This window comes from Taeniopygia guttata, chromosome 1A, assembly GCF_048771995.1.
Source record: "Taeniopygia guttata chromosome 1A, bTaeGut7.mat, whole genome shotgun sequence".
NCBI lineage: Eukaryota > Metazoa > Chordata > Aves > Passeriformes > Estrildidae > Taeniopygia > Taeniopygia guttata.
The window spans coordinates 4,058,348-4,075,280 of NC_133025.1; the positions used below are offsets into that span (position 1 = coordinate 4,058,348).

The window sequence follows — 16,933 nt, forward strand, 5'->3', positions numbered from 1 at the left end:
TAATAAATACAAACAGAGCTTGTTCAATGTTTATACAAGCAGCAGTTAATGGGTATTCATTTTTGGCACTGTACAGGAAACTACTGCTCTCTATTTCGAGTAGCAAATATTTGCACCTCCTGTTCATGACCCATTTACTCTTTGTTTGTCTTCAATAAAGCCCTGATAAGCAAAAAGGAAAGACAATGGATATCAGACAAATAAAGGACTCCAAATTCCAATAACTCAACCTGGCATATTGTTCTGACCAAAAAAAGTCAGTTGATTTTGACATCAGAAAACCCCCTTGTCAAGCCTAAATTAACCAGGGGTTTGGATGCTTTTCACTTTCCATCTGCTTTATTTTTTGGTGATTTATGGGTTTTTGTTGTATTTAGTTTGTGTTTATTTTCAAATAACTCATTCTAGTATATGATTACATTTTAGTAACTCAACGTGTCTGCCCATAGAAAAGGTTTTAAGGTGCTAAAATTCAGTTTGGACACACAGCCCTTATACACAGTATAAAAAACACAGCAACACATAAAATGCATCTATCTGCCACTGGCTTTATGCCTTTTTAATAGCTTCCCCCCAGGATTTCTGATCTCAGAGCAGAATGCCAATTTGATTTTCACCAGAGACTTTCTGCCCTTCCTCAGGTGCCCAGGTGGATCCCAGCAACCAGGTGTCACACGAGATCACAGAACCACAGAATGGTTTGGGCTGGAAGGGGCCTGGAAGTGACCCAGTTCCACCCCTCTGCCATAGGCAGGGACACCTCCCACTAGACCTGGCCAAGTTGGAAAATATTCACATGACAGATGCTTCAGATATGTCTGAAAATGTTGGCATCTAATATAGAGCTCGCTATTCACACTTGACCCATAAACCAACATCTCAGACAGGCTTTGTGTCAGCATGGATTGGAAATTTTTAAGCCTATGGTCTCTTTCAGTTAGTTATCCTGCCTGGGCAAGCTGCATGTGAACTTGGGTGGAAAAAACCCCAAAATATTCCATTTACTTTGAGTTCTAGCAAATTTTCTGGCCAGTATCAGTGAGTGCTTACACAGACATTATCATTACACCTGGGTTTCAGCAGGAGAGAGCCAAAGCCCCAGACAGCAGATTTATTTCAGCAGAAGTAGCAGAGCAATTATGGATGCACCACATGCAGCTGCAGGCACAGGGCTCCAGGACTTTGGTGGGAATTTCAAATTACATGTGCTGAAGAAGCACTCTGGATATACATAAGAAGATTTTGAATCTGGCAGGGAATAGCCCTTCCCTTCCCTGGGTTTGGCAGCATCATGCTTTTTCCAAAATGAAGGCAAAAGTTCATACACAAAACTTAACTTGATTTTTTTTTTTTTTTTTTTTGAGGCATTTCTTACTCCCAAGCAACATTGATTTTTGGCAACAGACCAACAACCCAGCCAGCTTCAAAAACCTGAAATTCCAGGGAACCAACCCATTTTGCAAGCAAAGAAATATTGGTAGGGCACCGCAGGTGGTTGTCTGAAGTTGGGAGTAATTAACTGCACTGCTACAAAGCTGAGGAATAGCAGGGCTGGAGGCTGCTTCTCCTGGCTCTGACCTGAACACTGCTTGCAGTGTGCCCTGGGATTTGTTGAGACAGCCAAGGAAATCCCTCCACACTCCTGGGCAGGCAGCTGTTTTTAGCTCAGACATTCAGATTTAGGAGCTTTGCCCGGCCTCGCTATTGTACCGAAGTGGATGAAACAGGGTTTGCCTCTGCAGTGATTGGACTTTTAATGCTCCTTTTGCTCTCTACACACACAAAGAACTGCTAGGATTCATCCCACAGGAATTCACGAGGATTTCACAAGCCTTAATCAGACTTCAAAGCACAGGGACATCAATCCACCAGCACGAAACATTTGCTGAGCTATTCATGGGCTGGTAGGAGCTAGAACAGCCCAAATCACTCCAGAAAACTACTCTGGCTTGATATACTTCAGCTGATGCTCTACAACAACAAACAGAATTTTAAAGGCAATAATAACAAGCAAATGTCCTTCAGAGTAAACCCAAAAATCACTGAGAAGGAATACAAACCCTTGGGAGGTGTGAGATTGACTCCGTTTTTAAGGCACCACTGTATTGGCAAGATCCCCAAGGAATCTGCATGGCAAAGCATCGAGATTTTGCTGGGCTCAGGTCTCAAGTCATCAATGGTCACTTGTAAATAATGACTGTTAAAAACCTAAGGGTGAAAAAGAAGAGACCAAAATCAGGGGTTAGATTTGCTGCAACACTAGGCAACGTGGAAAGCTGAAACAGCCAAAGCTGGGGATCAAACTACTGAAAATAATTTGCTCTCACCTAAACCTTTGCATCAAAATGTTTCTACCTAAGAGATCAAAGCTTGAGTTTTAGAGATGGGTGAACAGAAACAATGGAAAGTTCTGAGGTTCAGGGTCCTACAGCTGAGCAGTGACTGGAGATGATCCTGAAGACCCCCGAGCCTTCCTCCCACTCACATTTGAGTGTGTGGATTAAATATCCAGTTACCACCTCCATTCAGCTGTTCTATTTCCAAATGTTTCTTATACGTGCAGGGAAAATACATATGGATGGAGGGGAGACAAAGACAAAAGTGGGATCCTTTTTTTTTTTTTTGCATGCAAATGGTAGATTTATGTGCTCATCCCCATTGGTTTTAAGTGCATGGAATCAGCTGGTAATGTATGTGGGAAAGAATAAATGAATTAGGAATATCCATGGATTTTAAATCTGTTTCTTAATGTGTTTTCCGGCTACTTAAGTACCATTCTTGTTTTTTTTTCCTAAATGTAGTGAAAATCAGGAAGGGTTTCCAGACAGGCTCTTTCCATCCCTCCTTTCTGAGCACTCACCTTGGTCACTGATGCAGGACAGATATGAAATGGCTCCCTCATATTCACTGCCTCCAGCTTCATCCCCACAGTGAAGAAGTGGTTTCTCAAATCAGCGTGGTCCTGTGGGAAGAGGAACACGTGGTGACATCAAGAAGCAGCCAACACATCTGAAAATCTATCTGAAAGACACCCATGTGTGGGTTTTGTCAACTTAGCTGGTCCTATGTTCTTTTCATGCCAACCCAGCCACAGAAAGAGAGGAGACAACCTCAGTCCTAGAGGACACATCCACAGCACCAAGCCCATCATACCTAAAGCACAGGGTATGTCCATCTCAGTATCCAACCAGAATGTGGTCCACAAGGAGATTGTGCTCACCAAAAGGAGAACTTGGCTGAGAAACTGCTGCTTGAAAATCTCCCGTGGGCAGAGCCTCTCCACCTCTGACAGCCACCACCCTCAGGGAGCAACTGAGAGTCCAAAAGTGCCAAGACTCAAACTGAAGGCCCCCAGGGCAATGCACAAGTTGGATGCAAACAGCTCAGCATGGCCCTGATTTACCCTGATGGATGTCCAGCACCTGCAGAGCACTGAAACAAGCACTGGAATGGTCTCCAAGATGGCAAGATGGAAAGTTTTTGGTTTTTTTTTTTTTCAGCCAGAAGACTGGAAATGGACAGTGAACTCAGACCCAAAATGTGGGCAACCAGAGAACATGATGGTGGGAACACAGGCAGCTGTGTTCAAGCACACCCCCAAGATAACACTTCCACCTGAGATAAAACCTGGCTGCATCCACAGGCAGAGGGTTCCCCACAGCAGCTCTGGGGGTGCAGAATGCAGTCCTGAAATTCAGAAGCAACCCAGATTCAACTCCCTGGTTTGCCACCAGTTTAGTTTAAAACCCAATTACTCCATCCCTTGTGACCCCTATCTAACAATCACACAAGCTGCCACCCTAATTCCAGGGTAATGACTGCATTTTGTGTTCATTCAATGAAAATGTCCCACAGTATTTCTAAACCAGTGGTGCGTTAGCCAACACAAGCATAAAGAGAGATGATGCTGTATTTAGCACACACTCACAAACTACTCCAAAACACATGCAGAAAGCTTGCTATCTAATAAGTGGTTAGCAACAACAATCCCATCTACATTCATTGCTACATGTGGTATTCTTGCTCTAAAATGATTTTCTATTGATCCAAAGTTGTGTTCCATTGTGCTTTCTTCTCCCAAGAACTGTCTGCACTTGTAAGGGCTTAACAACTTCTATTTTGGGCTCTTGCATTCCAACTGCTGCTGGAGATAAGAATTTTTACAAGCTCCAACCACAGCTAAATGAATGGTTGTTTTCATCTTACCAACCTGCAGTGTTACAGAGCCCTTCTCGGTGAGAACCAAAAAGCAGAACAAAACACCAACGGAACTGTAACGAATTTTGTCTCAAAGCAGAAGAAAATACTGATGAGGAAACTGAGGAATATTTAAGAATAATGGCCCAGAGCCCAAGGAACTAATGGCTAAGGATGGAGCAGACATCCAGGAGTTTGAGCATCCTTTTCATAAGGGCATGCAATAATAGGATGAGGGAGAATGGGTTTAAACTGAAAAGAGCTGAAAAAGATATTAGAACAAATTCTTTATTGTGAGGGAACTAAGTCACTACGACGTTTCCCTGAGAAGTTGTGGATGGCCATCCCTAGAAGTGTGCAAGGACAGTAACTTGGGATAGTGGAAGGTGTCCCTGCCTGTGGCAGGGGAGTGGAAGGAGATGAGCTTTAAGGTCCCATGGAAAATTGTCATCTTTAATACTAAAAAGGCTTCAGAGGGGAAAGATGATGGCTGCAAAACTCCAATCTCACCCGCACTGAACTTTAAACCCCTGAAGGAAAAATAGCTTTTGGGCTGGAGGGCTGCCTCCTCCTGCCTGAGAATCCACACTCCGATTCTCTTAATCCTCAGGGCGAGGTTGTAAAGAAAAGAAAACTTTGCAGAACGTGCATCTGGAATCAGCATCTCCCCACAAATGTTCCGTGATTCACCTCACGCTCAGATCCAGCCTCAATGTGTAATAAGCCAAGATCCACCAAAGTACTTAATCATGTTTATCTTTAAACACGCAAGTAGTTTAATCAACTTTTATTTAAAGTGATTTGTTGATTGAGACCAAAATATACTGACACCAAACCACACTGCTTCTCATTATATCTGAACCATTTTCTTTGGTGTTTCTCCTTTTATTTGTTTTGGCTTTTTTTCAAAGGGGAAAAATAATCAGGGTGAAAAAAAGCACTAATAATATTTAAAAGTATTTTACTTCAAAAGCACTGTGTACCTTGGGAGCATATTCCCTTGTCTTTCAGCATAGCAAGTAAATATTTTCCCCATTAAATTAGCAGCAAGATTGAACTCACAAGGGGAGTTCACAGGATCTCAAGTATGTCTCCCTTTTGAGGGTCAAAATCCTCTTTGAAGCAAAAACATGCATTTCTTTGGAGAAATTCCATGGAAGTAAAAACTCTGTCTGTGTTAAATGTCATTTTTCAGATGGAAAAGCTTTCATGGAGAAAAAGCCTTTGTGTTGCACCTCTCTGGAAAATGGTCAGGGTCTGGATATTTGATCTGTCTCATACACTGGCTAAAGAGAATCATCAGAATTTACCAAAGCAGCTTTCTATTTTTGCAGCCACAAAAGGAAAGAAGAAAGATTCCTGATGCCATTCTCTGGTTCCAGCGCTGGAGCTGCCTCAGCCAGCAGGGAATTACTTAGGATTTGGCATATGCTCCTCTTCAAAACTCCAATTAATTTACATAATTTCTAAGAATAGGTTCCAGAGAAGTGATGGCAAAGCTTTTAATTAGTATTAGACTCAAAGTGATACACTGGATAATGAACTGCTCTCTCTTCCCTTTATTCACATTGACAGGAACGACGCCTGTTTAATAAAAGCAGCTACAAGGAGAGGACTGGAGGGGTGAGACTTTCTCCTGGTCCCCGGCAGCCTCTGCAGCTGAACAAAAGAAATGCCTGACATGATAATGGGTGGCAGAATTCGACCCTTTGCTGCTATTTCACACAGCGAGGATGTCAGCAGCCATTATTTTCTAGCAACTTCTCCAAGTGACTCAATTTCCTTTGAAATGGAGATCAACAGGCAGAATAGTTTTGACCAGCTGGAGCATTTTAAAGCCTCAAGCACGGTGGGCCTTTACTCCTGCTGGCAGTCAGTGCTTCCCAGGAGCAGCCTCGCTGACCACACAGAAGTTTGCTCTGGATATTAGGAAAAATTTCTACACTGAATGGGCTGCCAAGCATTGGCACAGGCTACCCAGGAAGAGTTGGAGTCACCATGCCTGGAGGGATTTAAAAGTTGTATAGGTGTGGCATCTGGGGATATGGTTTAGTGGTGGGCTTGGCAGTGTTGGATTAATGACTGGACTTGATCTTGGAGGTGTTTTCCAAACTAAAAGAGGCAATGATCCTGTGATTCTGTAATTAATACCAGTGGATCGCCTGTCCTGGGGTTCACAAGCCCTGAGAGGGCAATGGAAACACCCTCTGGCTGCTGAGGGGCAGACAAGTGACCTGGACTGACAATCAACAAGGATTCAGGAGAGTCCCTTAGAGCCAAGTGAAAAATCATGCCACAAAACATTCAACAAATTAACGTGGCACGGGCACCACAGATGCTCAACCAAGGGTCACAGTCCCTAACATGATGGATTACAGCTCACGGGTAATGAGTGGAGCACTGCAAAAGCCCTCAATGAATGTCTGTCACTCACACTCCAAACCCACTGGCAACAGCCAGAGCTGTCACAGTTCTCACTATAATCCCAAAAAAGCAATTAAACTCAGCCCCACGCTCACAGCTTTAGAGCAGGGGGTGCATTTGCAAATGCACAGGCTGTGACCCTCTAGGCCACCTGAAAGACAGCCCTGCTTTGATACGTATCTGCACCGTGATTTCCATCTTAAGTTTCTGTAATTATTCTGCAAAAATTACTGATGGGCTTTGTAACAGCTCACTGCATCCAGCATCACACTCGGGGCTGGGAACTGCAACATCTGGGGGTCAACTAACAAGTCAGCCACAGTGCTGGGAGCAGAAACAGGCTCCAAATTCTCAGATTGGGGAATTAATTCCCTTCCCAAATTCCCTTCTTTCTTTAGGGTCTGAGATAGCCACATAATTTTCTCCCTCACAGCTAACAAGCCACCAGCAGTGTGGATTTCAGAAATGGCAGATGACATGGCAGCCTAAATGTCACTCCAAAGGAGATCCACAAGTAGATTTAGAAAAGCACTGATACTCATAAGGATGTGAGTAAGCCTTAGGGAGGTACCTGTGTGGGTGACATGCTTAAGTCCTGATAATTAAGTCAGGAAGTATTAGTTTTAGGTGATGGACTCAGAAATTTCAGCATCATCACTGCCATTTGCCCAACCTGGTAGCTGAATACCAGGTCAACAAATGCAATTTCTGCTAAAAAATGCCATTTGGGTGTAAATAAACTCAATTTCGTCCATGTCACAAGAGTGGAGCTCAGGTAATTTTACAGTGCACTGGGTAAAGCTGATAGAGCAGGGGGACCTGGCTAAGCTGCTTTTGTCTGTGATACTCAGGGAAGCTGCACTCTGGGCTGGTTCTCTATCTGTGTCCCCAAACCCAAGGAACGGCATCTCTTTCAGACTGTGAAATGTCCATTCTGCTCAAGACCACTGGAGTAATATAATTTTAAATGCAGCAGCTTACACAGTGCAGTGTATAGAAAAGAGCAAAAGGCTCTCACTTGCATCTAATTTTCAAATTTCAGGCTAATTTTCAAATATTCTTGAAAGTCAGGGCTCTTTTTGTCCATGACAGTCAGATGCACACAAATTACAAAACTGCAACTTCATGCAAAATTCAGAACTAAGTTTGAATGCTGAAAAGCTGCAAGGTTGAGAGGCTGATTAGAAACACTGACCACTTAACAAATTATTGACCTGAGCCTCCTTTAACTGCAGCAGTGTGAAATACTCTTGCTTTCAGTCCCATCTCTCCTGGTTTACCCTAATAAAGGACACAGAGGAGCAGGTCCCATCTGGTATAACTGGGAACATACTAGTTGATTTGGTTTTTATTTTCGAAGGAATCACTTCCCCTCTCTAATTTCTCCAAGAAACTGTCTGTTTCTAAAAGCCTAATTTTAATCACAAAGCTCACGTGTGGGAACGAGTCACAAACTCAGCAATAGCAGTGGTTAAACTGCCTCCACAGGAATCTGGTATTTGTTTTTTTAATTGAGGTAAAAAAAAAAAAAAAAGGGGGGGGAGAAATAAAGAAAGAAACGCTACCCAATGCAACCCTGTGCATCATTTTCAGATGAATCATTCTTGTTTGTGATTCACCAACTTCCTTTGCTAAACACGGAGCAATTTTCCCTGAAGGTGCACTCTCTGCAGGGAGACAGAAATCCCTGTAAGACACAACACGTGCAGACTGACCCCTTGTTGTGACAAGAGCCATCAGAGAAAGACCAAAATGTAGAGACGTGGGGTGGGATGAGGAGGAAAGGGCGCTGGGAGGGAGGTTTTGGAGACACCACAACCCTGCAGCAACCAGAGCCAGCTACAAACTGCACCTACTGAAGAACCCCTTGAAAAACTGCAGATGCTTCTGCCGAGGATTGGATTTAGCCCCACGGATTTTAAGCTTCTCTTGTTGAATAAAAAATAGTTACCATAGAAACAGCAACATTGCAGAGTAGCCGGTCGAAATCCAAGCACACCTTCTCCGTATGGCTCGGGCCGCTGCAGATGGCATTAGGGCAAAATCCCCTCCCACACAGCGCCTGCTTGGCTCTGCCTGGCCACTGCAAGCATGGGCAGAGGTAAAAGAGATGGATACTCATCCACTTGGGGTTTTTTTGGTGTGTTTGGTTTGGGTTTTTTAGCATCTCAAAGCCACAGCGCTTCACAAGCGCCGGTGAGACCCGGCTGTGCTACACGCCCACGTCCCGTTTCACAGAGGGTAAAGTCACACAGAAAGGGTGGCACAGGTGGGAACAGCTACCTGAGTGCTCAGAGTGAAGGCAGCAGTGTCTCTGCTCACACCCCCTCAACACACCGCGAGGAGGGACTGAGGCTGCCCGCGGTAACATCATGGCAGGAATCGTTACCGAGAAATCAACAGGAACTTGTGAGAGCAGAGAGGATCAGGAGCCCATCCAACACACATTGTGAGCTGCAACCACCCTGGAAAACAGCTACACACCCCAGCTGCTTCTGCTTTCTTTGAGGACATTAATTCACCTTTAGATCACACAACAGTAGACTCATGGAATGATTTGGGTTGGAGAGACATTAATGATCATCTCATTGCAGAGCCTATGCCATGAACAGGGACACCTTCCACAAGACCAGGCTGTTCCAAGCCCCATCCAACCTGGCCTTGGACACTTCTAGGGATGGGGCAGCCACAACTTCTGGGCAACCTGTGCCAGGGCCTCACCAACCCCACAGGAAAGAACTTCTTGCTAATATCTGACCTAAATCTTCCCTTTTTCAGTTTCAAGTCCTATCACTACATGTCCTTGCAAAGTGCCCTAAAATGGGTGACTTTTAGGTATCACCACCCTGTACATGGGAGCAGATCCTGCTGTAGGTGCACAACAACCCCTCTCAGTGGAAAAGACTGCCCAGGGATGTGGAAGGCAGGAGCTCAGAATGTCCAAAACTCCCTCACACCAAGGGTGGATGCAGGATTCAGCTAAACCAGGCTCTTCCCATCCTGAGAGACCCCAGCAGGTAATGAAGAAAACTACACAAGCCAGAGGGATGAGGAAAGCTGAGGGACCTGGTTCTCACTCATCCCATCTGCTTGGCTTGAACTGCCATTTCTCTCCCAACCCTGACTTTCATATGGTGCTGCCAAACAGACCCTGGGGGCACCTCAGGCAGGGTTTGGCTTCACCCACCTCCTTGGATTGCTCTCCCAACCCAAACCCTTGCACAGCCTTGCAGAGTCAGGAGGGAGCTGGAAAGGGTTAGAGCTGTTCACTGCTCACAGAGGCACCACCAGGCTCCATCTCACCTTCTGCTACCAGAGACATCCTCACTCCCTCTGTGGTGTCCCTTGGTTCTTACAAAGATAAATGGTTTTAACGGAGCTGAGGCAGGAGTGGATCAAAAGGCAGCAGAACAACAGAGGCATTGGGAAGCCATGCATTTCTCCCAGCCAGGCAAACAGCAGCCATGGAAAAGGGCTGGCGAGCCCAGGGATGGGGAAGAACAGATGGAGCAGAAATAATCTGGCAGCCTGCAGACACCACGGCAGCTCGCGGGTTACTGAAGCGCGGCGTGTGGACCAGGGCCGGCCGAGCCATCGGGCCATGAAGGAGCTCGGGACTGGGGTTTGGCTTCCAAGCAAACCCCATGCTCGTTCCAAGCATGAGCCCATCCACTGAGAGGGGATAAAGACACAAAAACCCTGTTGGACTTCAAGGCTACTCATGTAGCCAGGTCAGGATTGTCTACGAGTTGAAAGGATCCTATGGGTTTCTCTAATTTAAACTCTTCCAGTATAGAAAACACTCTGAAACACCCACAATGTGTGGGTGAATTACTAAATTCTGAGAGAAGTTGTCTTCCTTTTTTAAATCAGCATCGTGGAGAACGAGCTGCTCTTACTCTCACTACTAAATTGTATAGCTCATCCAATGGAAAAAAACTTTTTTTTTTTGGTAGGAAGGAGTCCTGTTCAATATTTGTCTTCAGGCTTGTGAGTGCAGAACTAGAAGCATCACTCTGTCCTGAATTTCAGGTGCAGCTCTTGCCTGGGTGGTGGATGTTCCCTCCATCTTTCCCCTTAGGAGAGATCTGTCCCAACTGATTCTTTCCATGTCATTAGTTTTAGTATTAATTAACACTATTAACTGGTAAAGGGAGACATCCATAAGCTCAAATCATAAACAGGGGAACACTGGGCTGGGCATAATATAGAGGGGTTTTTCCTAGAAAGATTTAGAACTGGAAAAACCAGCTTCAGGAAAGGAGGAGGCTAGAGGAATGGGACCAAAGGAACTTCTACCTGTCTTAGATACCTAACAGCTCTCTCTTCTAGGTGCTCTCCAAGCAGTTTATCAGGATTTGGTTTAGGGATGTGGCTGGTAACAGCTCCATCCAAGCCAGTCAACAGGATTCATTTCACAGGAATCGGGAACAGGATATGCTAATCCATGGAAAGATGATGAGCACCCCAAATCCTGGGTAGGATTCAGTTGCCCAAACAGAGGTGTCTGAGGTGTAGATCCACAACATCTGCATGGGACCCACAGATCTGGCACAGGAGATTGGAGAAAGCAGAATGGGAGGTCAGAGAGGATATCCAGGATCTCGTGTCTGCCTCTCTCCAGGAAACTAAACCCATTCAACTTACACAAGCTGCTGGGTTGTAACTCTAAAACATGCACTGGTTGGTAGTATTAGGGCTGTGTTTGGAGCATGCATCCCTCTTAGAGAGCACCAGCAACGACAGCACTGAAGCAAAACACTGAAATTGTTCCACTTAACTTGAAATCAGGCCCCAGTAACATTCTGACTAGCTTAATTCACAAGCCCTGACTATTTTATCAGGTGTCACCCGAAGCCCAAGCCATCATTTACGACCAGGACCAAATCAAGTGTGGGAGCATCCTAACAGCACCCTGAAATCAGAGCAAAGGAGACATGTCCTTGGGTTGTGGCCTTTTGGAGGGATTAGTGCTCCTAAGCCATTCAAACATCCTTGAAAACCCTGTCTGTATTTATTTTTCTTCAAGGATCAACATGTTTTCTGAAAAGCAGGGAACGACAAAATAGCAGGTGCATTGCAAAAAGCTTTTGTGAGGAGGAAAATTTATTCCAGGATGTGCAGTTTGCAAAACACTATGTTTAGTAGCTGCATAATAGCAGCATTTTGTGACAGTTAAACATCATGTTCCTTTCTCAAAGGATCCTAAAGCATTTTACAAACACTTCCAACATATGGCCAAGTGTAAAACAGCATTGGGAAAAAAAAATAAAAAAGAAAATCCTTTCTGCAGCCTTCTCTCCTCATTTTTGCAACCAGCTCCTGTGGTCTGGTGTCCTCTCCCCGGATGCCAAGAGGGGACCAGGGTTGTGTTTCTGCAAGGGGTTTTTGGAGCTGCTGCTGAAGACCACCACGTGCCAGGCTCAGCTCTGCCACGCTTGTGAGCATTGATAATTAAGGCTCATGGTTTCTGAGTGCTCAGGCAGAACCCAAGCCTGTGGCACCAAAGCTGAGGAGCATCACTGCTGACAGCAGCAATGGGCTGACAGACCCCTGAGAGCAGCTGCTGCTCACCCTACAAACGTGGCTCTGCTCTGCCAGTGCCACCTCCTGGGGACAGCTTGGTGGCACCACAGTGACAATGCCCTCGGCCACGCACAGCTTTAAGGACAACACGGATTTAAGTCATAACCCAGCCCAGGGGACGTGCTCATGAAGAGCAAACACACACCTACACCCTGCTCAGCCTCGGAATTCTGCAGGGAAATGTGGAAAAAGCAGAATGTAACTGCTCAGTGTGCAGCTACCATGTCTGCCAAAGTAGACATTTTCAGCTTTCCAGAAGATCTCTAAGAACTGCCAGCTGTCAAACCTTGTGTTTTTTATCTCATCTAACACACAACAGCTACAACAGCAAGGAGCCCCAGGCACTATGAAGAGACACTACTTTTGTGCTGGGTTTTTAAATAAAATTTTAAAGACTAAAATTAAAAGCAAGTTATTAAAGACATCTTTGGATATGACACTCTTTGCTGGGATCAGGGATTCTACTTGAAGGTCCCACACATATTCCTTGGCTTTCTTTGCAAGATCAGTTGAGTTTACTCCCAGATAGTTTCCTAAAGCCTTAACCCATGCTTAAGTCATTACTAGAGGAAGACTTGCTTACAGGCAGAGATGGCATCTTGTCTTCTCCTTAATTAATATGTACAAAATGGGGTTGATTCACCCCAAATGGGCAGAATAAAGTGATGCCCACACACAGAAAATTTATTCAGCCTCCTGCCTTCTCAGCACCAGAACCAGGGCTCAGACAGCACCAAAATCTGAATTCTGGTCATCTTGTGCTCACCTTCCACATTATGATAAACAGAGAAGTCCTACTGACCTAACCATGGACCTAAACATTGACATTTTTGCCACATTTGGCCCCAAAGTAACTCTCCTCTTGGGCCATTCAAGCACTCCAAGGTTTTGCATTGTCTTCTAAGAGGAAGATCTTTGCAAGCTCCAAGCACACAGCACAGCAACTGGGATTTGCTGAATTCAAATTTATGACCTGCATGTAATAATTAAAATAAGTGGGTATAAGTCTGGCACACTGGGAAGAGCCAGCAACACAGCTGTTAGTTATAAGCTTTTTTTTAAAAAAAAGGATGTTTCATGAGGCTCATCAGAAACATTCTTCACTCTTTCACACAGACAGGAATAGAATTTACACATTAGAAATTCCCTTCTGTGATTTAATCCCTGCCCCACACAAAGCACTTTTGATCTTGAAGCTGCCAATGCAAACTTTTAATAGAGCTGGCAGATGGGAGCCTTGGCTGAGATGAATGGCAGAGACCCAGAACTCTCCACACGCCACTTCCATCCCAACACAGGGCTCCTCAATCCCACATCTGCGCCCAAGGCCAACACCAATCTTCCCTTTTCTCCCAGCACAGCAGAGCTGCCACACTGCCAATGAGCCTGGGCTATCAGCAAAGTGTCCCCAAATTAATGTTGCTAATTTGAGTGCATCCAGGCTGGGCGAGGAGCCTGGATTCCTCAGGGGAAGCTGCTGCCACGTCCCTGCAGGGAGGGTGAAGGTGGCACCAGGGATTTGTGGCAGCCAAAATGGGACATGGTAAGAGCCTTGTTCCAGCTGCAGAACCATAAAATTGTTTCAGTCAGAAAAGCCCTCTTAGATCAAAGTCCAGCCATTAACCCAGCACTGCCAAGGCCACCACCGAGTGCCACGTCCACACATGAACTGCACCAATTCCAGGGATGTTCTGGAGTATCCCAGTGAAGTGCTGCTGGAGGGCTGGGAAGGAAAACAGAGGGTCCCCAGCATACTCCACCAGGTCCTCAAGGAAGAGGTGACACCAGAGACACGCTGGGATGCTGTTTCATAGAATCACTGAATGGTCTGGGGGCACAGCAGTGCCCCACACACCTCCCTGAGCATCCTCTCACTGCCCATCCCACCCCAACCAACATGGAACTGCTGCAAACCAGGCAGGCACAGCTGTAAATCAGGATTATCTGGAGCCACCATGGTCAACAGCAGTGCAGATTTACACAGGAAATTAAAGGCAGTGCCTTGGGGCTGAAGCACCAGAGTGAGAGTAAAAAAAAAAAAAAAATTAAAAAAATATGTTGGAAAAAAATCATATCTCACTTCCCCTACAGGTCCCTGAAGGAGGTTTCTCTACCTTGTGGCTTGTGATCAGGTGAAAACTTTGTTGCAAAACTCACAGAAATCTGTCCAGTTTGTGTCAAGTTTTATATTCACAGCCTTGCTATTTCAGTTATGTATGATGTCTTTGCACAGATCCAACAGAAAAATAACTGGAGAAATCTCTGCTGGTCACCCCCAGACCCCAGAAAACACCGACCAAAAAATAAGTCCACACATAAAAAGTGTTTTATACAAACATCCAACTTGTGGTTGGATGGTTATGGATGTTGGATGTTACAAACACCCAACTTGTGACCTTCCATTGTTATGTATTATAGCAAAGGCCTTTCCAAAACAAGTTTAACATGAGCTGCTAAACATGGCATGATGTTCATTCATCACAGGTTTTACAAGTAAAGTATCTTTTACCTTGAACACTTCCATTGGAAGAGGAAAATTTGCTGCATCATTTAGGGATTTTTCCAGAGCGCATTTCCACTCAGTTATAGTCTTCAGAGAATAGATATCTAAAGGAATGACAATAACAAAAAGAAAAAAAGAACAACAAAAGCAAGAGGTGACTGGAGATCAAAGATTTTTGGAAGACAAAAGTTCTTAAGTCACATGAATGGACAGAGCAAGTGAAATGAACAGTGTCTATATCCCAAGCTGTGCAGCATGGATAAATTCAACACAAAAGCACCTAGCAGGGGCACACTGGAGGAAGATTGTGTTTTGCAGCTTGGAGTAAAACCCAGAAAAATTCACATCCTTCAAACACTGCCGAAGGAATCAGAAATCATATTATCTCATTACTTGAAAATAGTGAAAAAACTCTCCTTTGATTTTAATTTCTCAAAATACCTAATGTTACCTAGTTTGAGGAGCCTTAAGTCTTCAGGCAATACTAGTCATATTTGAACAAAACAAAAATTATCATTATTAAGGCACCTGTTCATCAGAAAATGTTTGGATTTTGCTGGGGTTTTTTTTAATTGCAGGGTTGGGGTGGTTGTGGGAAGAAACATTTCAGCTGAATCTCTACCCAGACACAGTTTTTGGTATCACACTCAAACCAGAGCACCACACCAGAGCAAGGACTTACACTTATGAATTTTCATCATTATACTTTTAGGCAACATCTTTGTGCAGCTTCACATTGCTTCCAGTAAGTTTCTCTACACAGGTTTAATATTATTAAATCATGATATTAACAAGCCCTTTATGGTTCAGTGCAGTGAAATGCCTATGAATCATCAAAGAGAACAATGTAGGAAACAATACTGTGATGAGGAACATTATATTGGATTTATTCCTGCCCTAGAAAACACATTGTTATCTTGCACCTAACAAGTTATTGCAGAACATCCATATCAAGGCCTCAAAGAGAGAAGATAGGTAGATAGATTGCAGCAATTATTAAAATGGAAATGAATATTTGCTCAGTAATAATCTCAAACCTTGAATACAGAGTGAAGAGTGTGGAGCTTTACTTTGGCCAGTCTGGCTTCCCACATTCACATCAAGGTTCAATTTGGCCCAATTTGCATTTAAATCCTGTACATCTAATAACCATATATATTTACTAGCTAGCAGAAGATTTACTGCTGGATCTTACAATTCTGAAGGAGGGAATAAAAAATATGTGTAAAAAAAATAAAAAAAGGAATTGGCAAGCACTGTTTCCACCTAGCACTAATGGTACAAGAGAATTTTATGCTCTGAACTCAACAGATTTAAGACCTTATCAAAACAGGATTTGCAGAATCACTCACTGAAGTGGATGTATTTATACTTCCACTATATCAAATCTCACTACTTCAGAACAGACATCAAGGATATGCATATGAATTTAAACACACTTGAAGGGGCAGTGTTTTTAATTCCTCAGCTGTCTGGTTATTAAGGGGAATATAGATTTCAAGTCTTTGTTTACAGCATGTGCAGTGGGCACAAGTGTTAAGAAGTGCACTCTTTATCTAATTGTTCATTATTTTATAGTTTTGTTGCCCCACGTCTCCCTTGCTTGCAGGAATTCTGATCAGCATGAAGGGCAGGGAGGGGGACAACTCACCTTGTTTCTTCCTTTCTTGGTTTAATTTACAGGGAAATACTTAACACAACATGATTTTGCCCCATGCTGCAGGCAGCCTGTTGTTTCAAGTCTGAGTTCACAAAAACTGTGCCTGATGCCTCCCTGCTGGAAACAGACCCTGATTTTCTATTGTGATGCCAGTGAAGCACAGGAAAGATGAAATTGCCATTTTGGGCAACTCTGGCCAAGTTATGGGCAATTCTGGCCAAAATCAGTGAAAACAGCAACTTCTCTGGGGACTATCAACAAAATTCAAGATACAGAGGCAACTCCAGTGGTTTCAAGGGCCAGCAAGGAGTATCACATGCACATTTAATTACTGGCATCTTGCTTATGCTGGCAAGTGTATGGACACTAAATTGCATGGTTAAAAGAGCATAAAGCATTTTATTTAAGTGCCAGGGCTCCAGGTAATTGAACAAAGTGTACTGTGTCAATTTGTATTAAGGTTCACAAGTAGTGAGCAATTAAAATGACTTGCAATTTGTCTTTAAATAGAAAGTAGCATAAAACGGGATGATCTTGTCCTGCATAAACAGCTGAGCTCAGGC

General features: G+C 44.1%; 1 protein-coding gene across 5 annotated transcripts in view; it reads right to left on the minus strand.

The window, feature by feature from the left end:
* The window catches only part of SFMBT2 (Scm like with four mbt domains 2), a 105,050-nt gene that overhangs the window by 37,070 nt on the left and 51,047 nt on the right, over positions 1 to 16,933 (minus strand). For all 5 annotated transcript variants that reach the window (XM_030290286.4, XM_072918660.1, XM_002189313.7 and 2 more), the window contains 3 exons: positions 14,717 to 14,814; positions 2,861 to 2,962; positions 2,061 to 2,208 (listed from right to left, as the gene is read on the minus strand). In XM_030290286.4, coding sequence (XP_030146146.4) covers positions 2,061 to 2,208; positions 2,861 to 2,962; positions 14,717 to 14,814 — 348 coding nt within the window. The remainder of the gene's footprint in view (positions 1 to 2,060; positions 2,209 to 2,860; positions 2,963 to 14,716; positions 14,815 to 16,933) is intronic.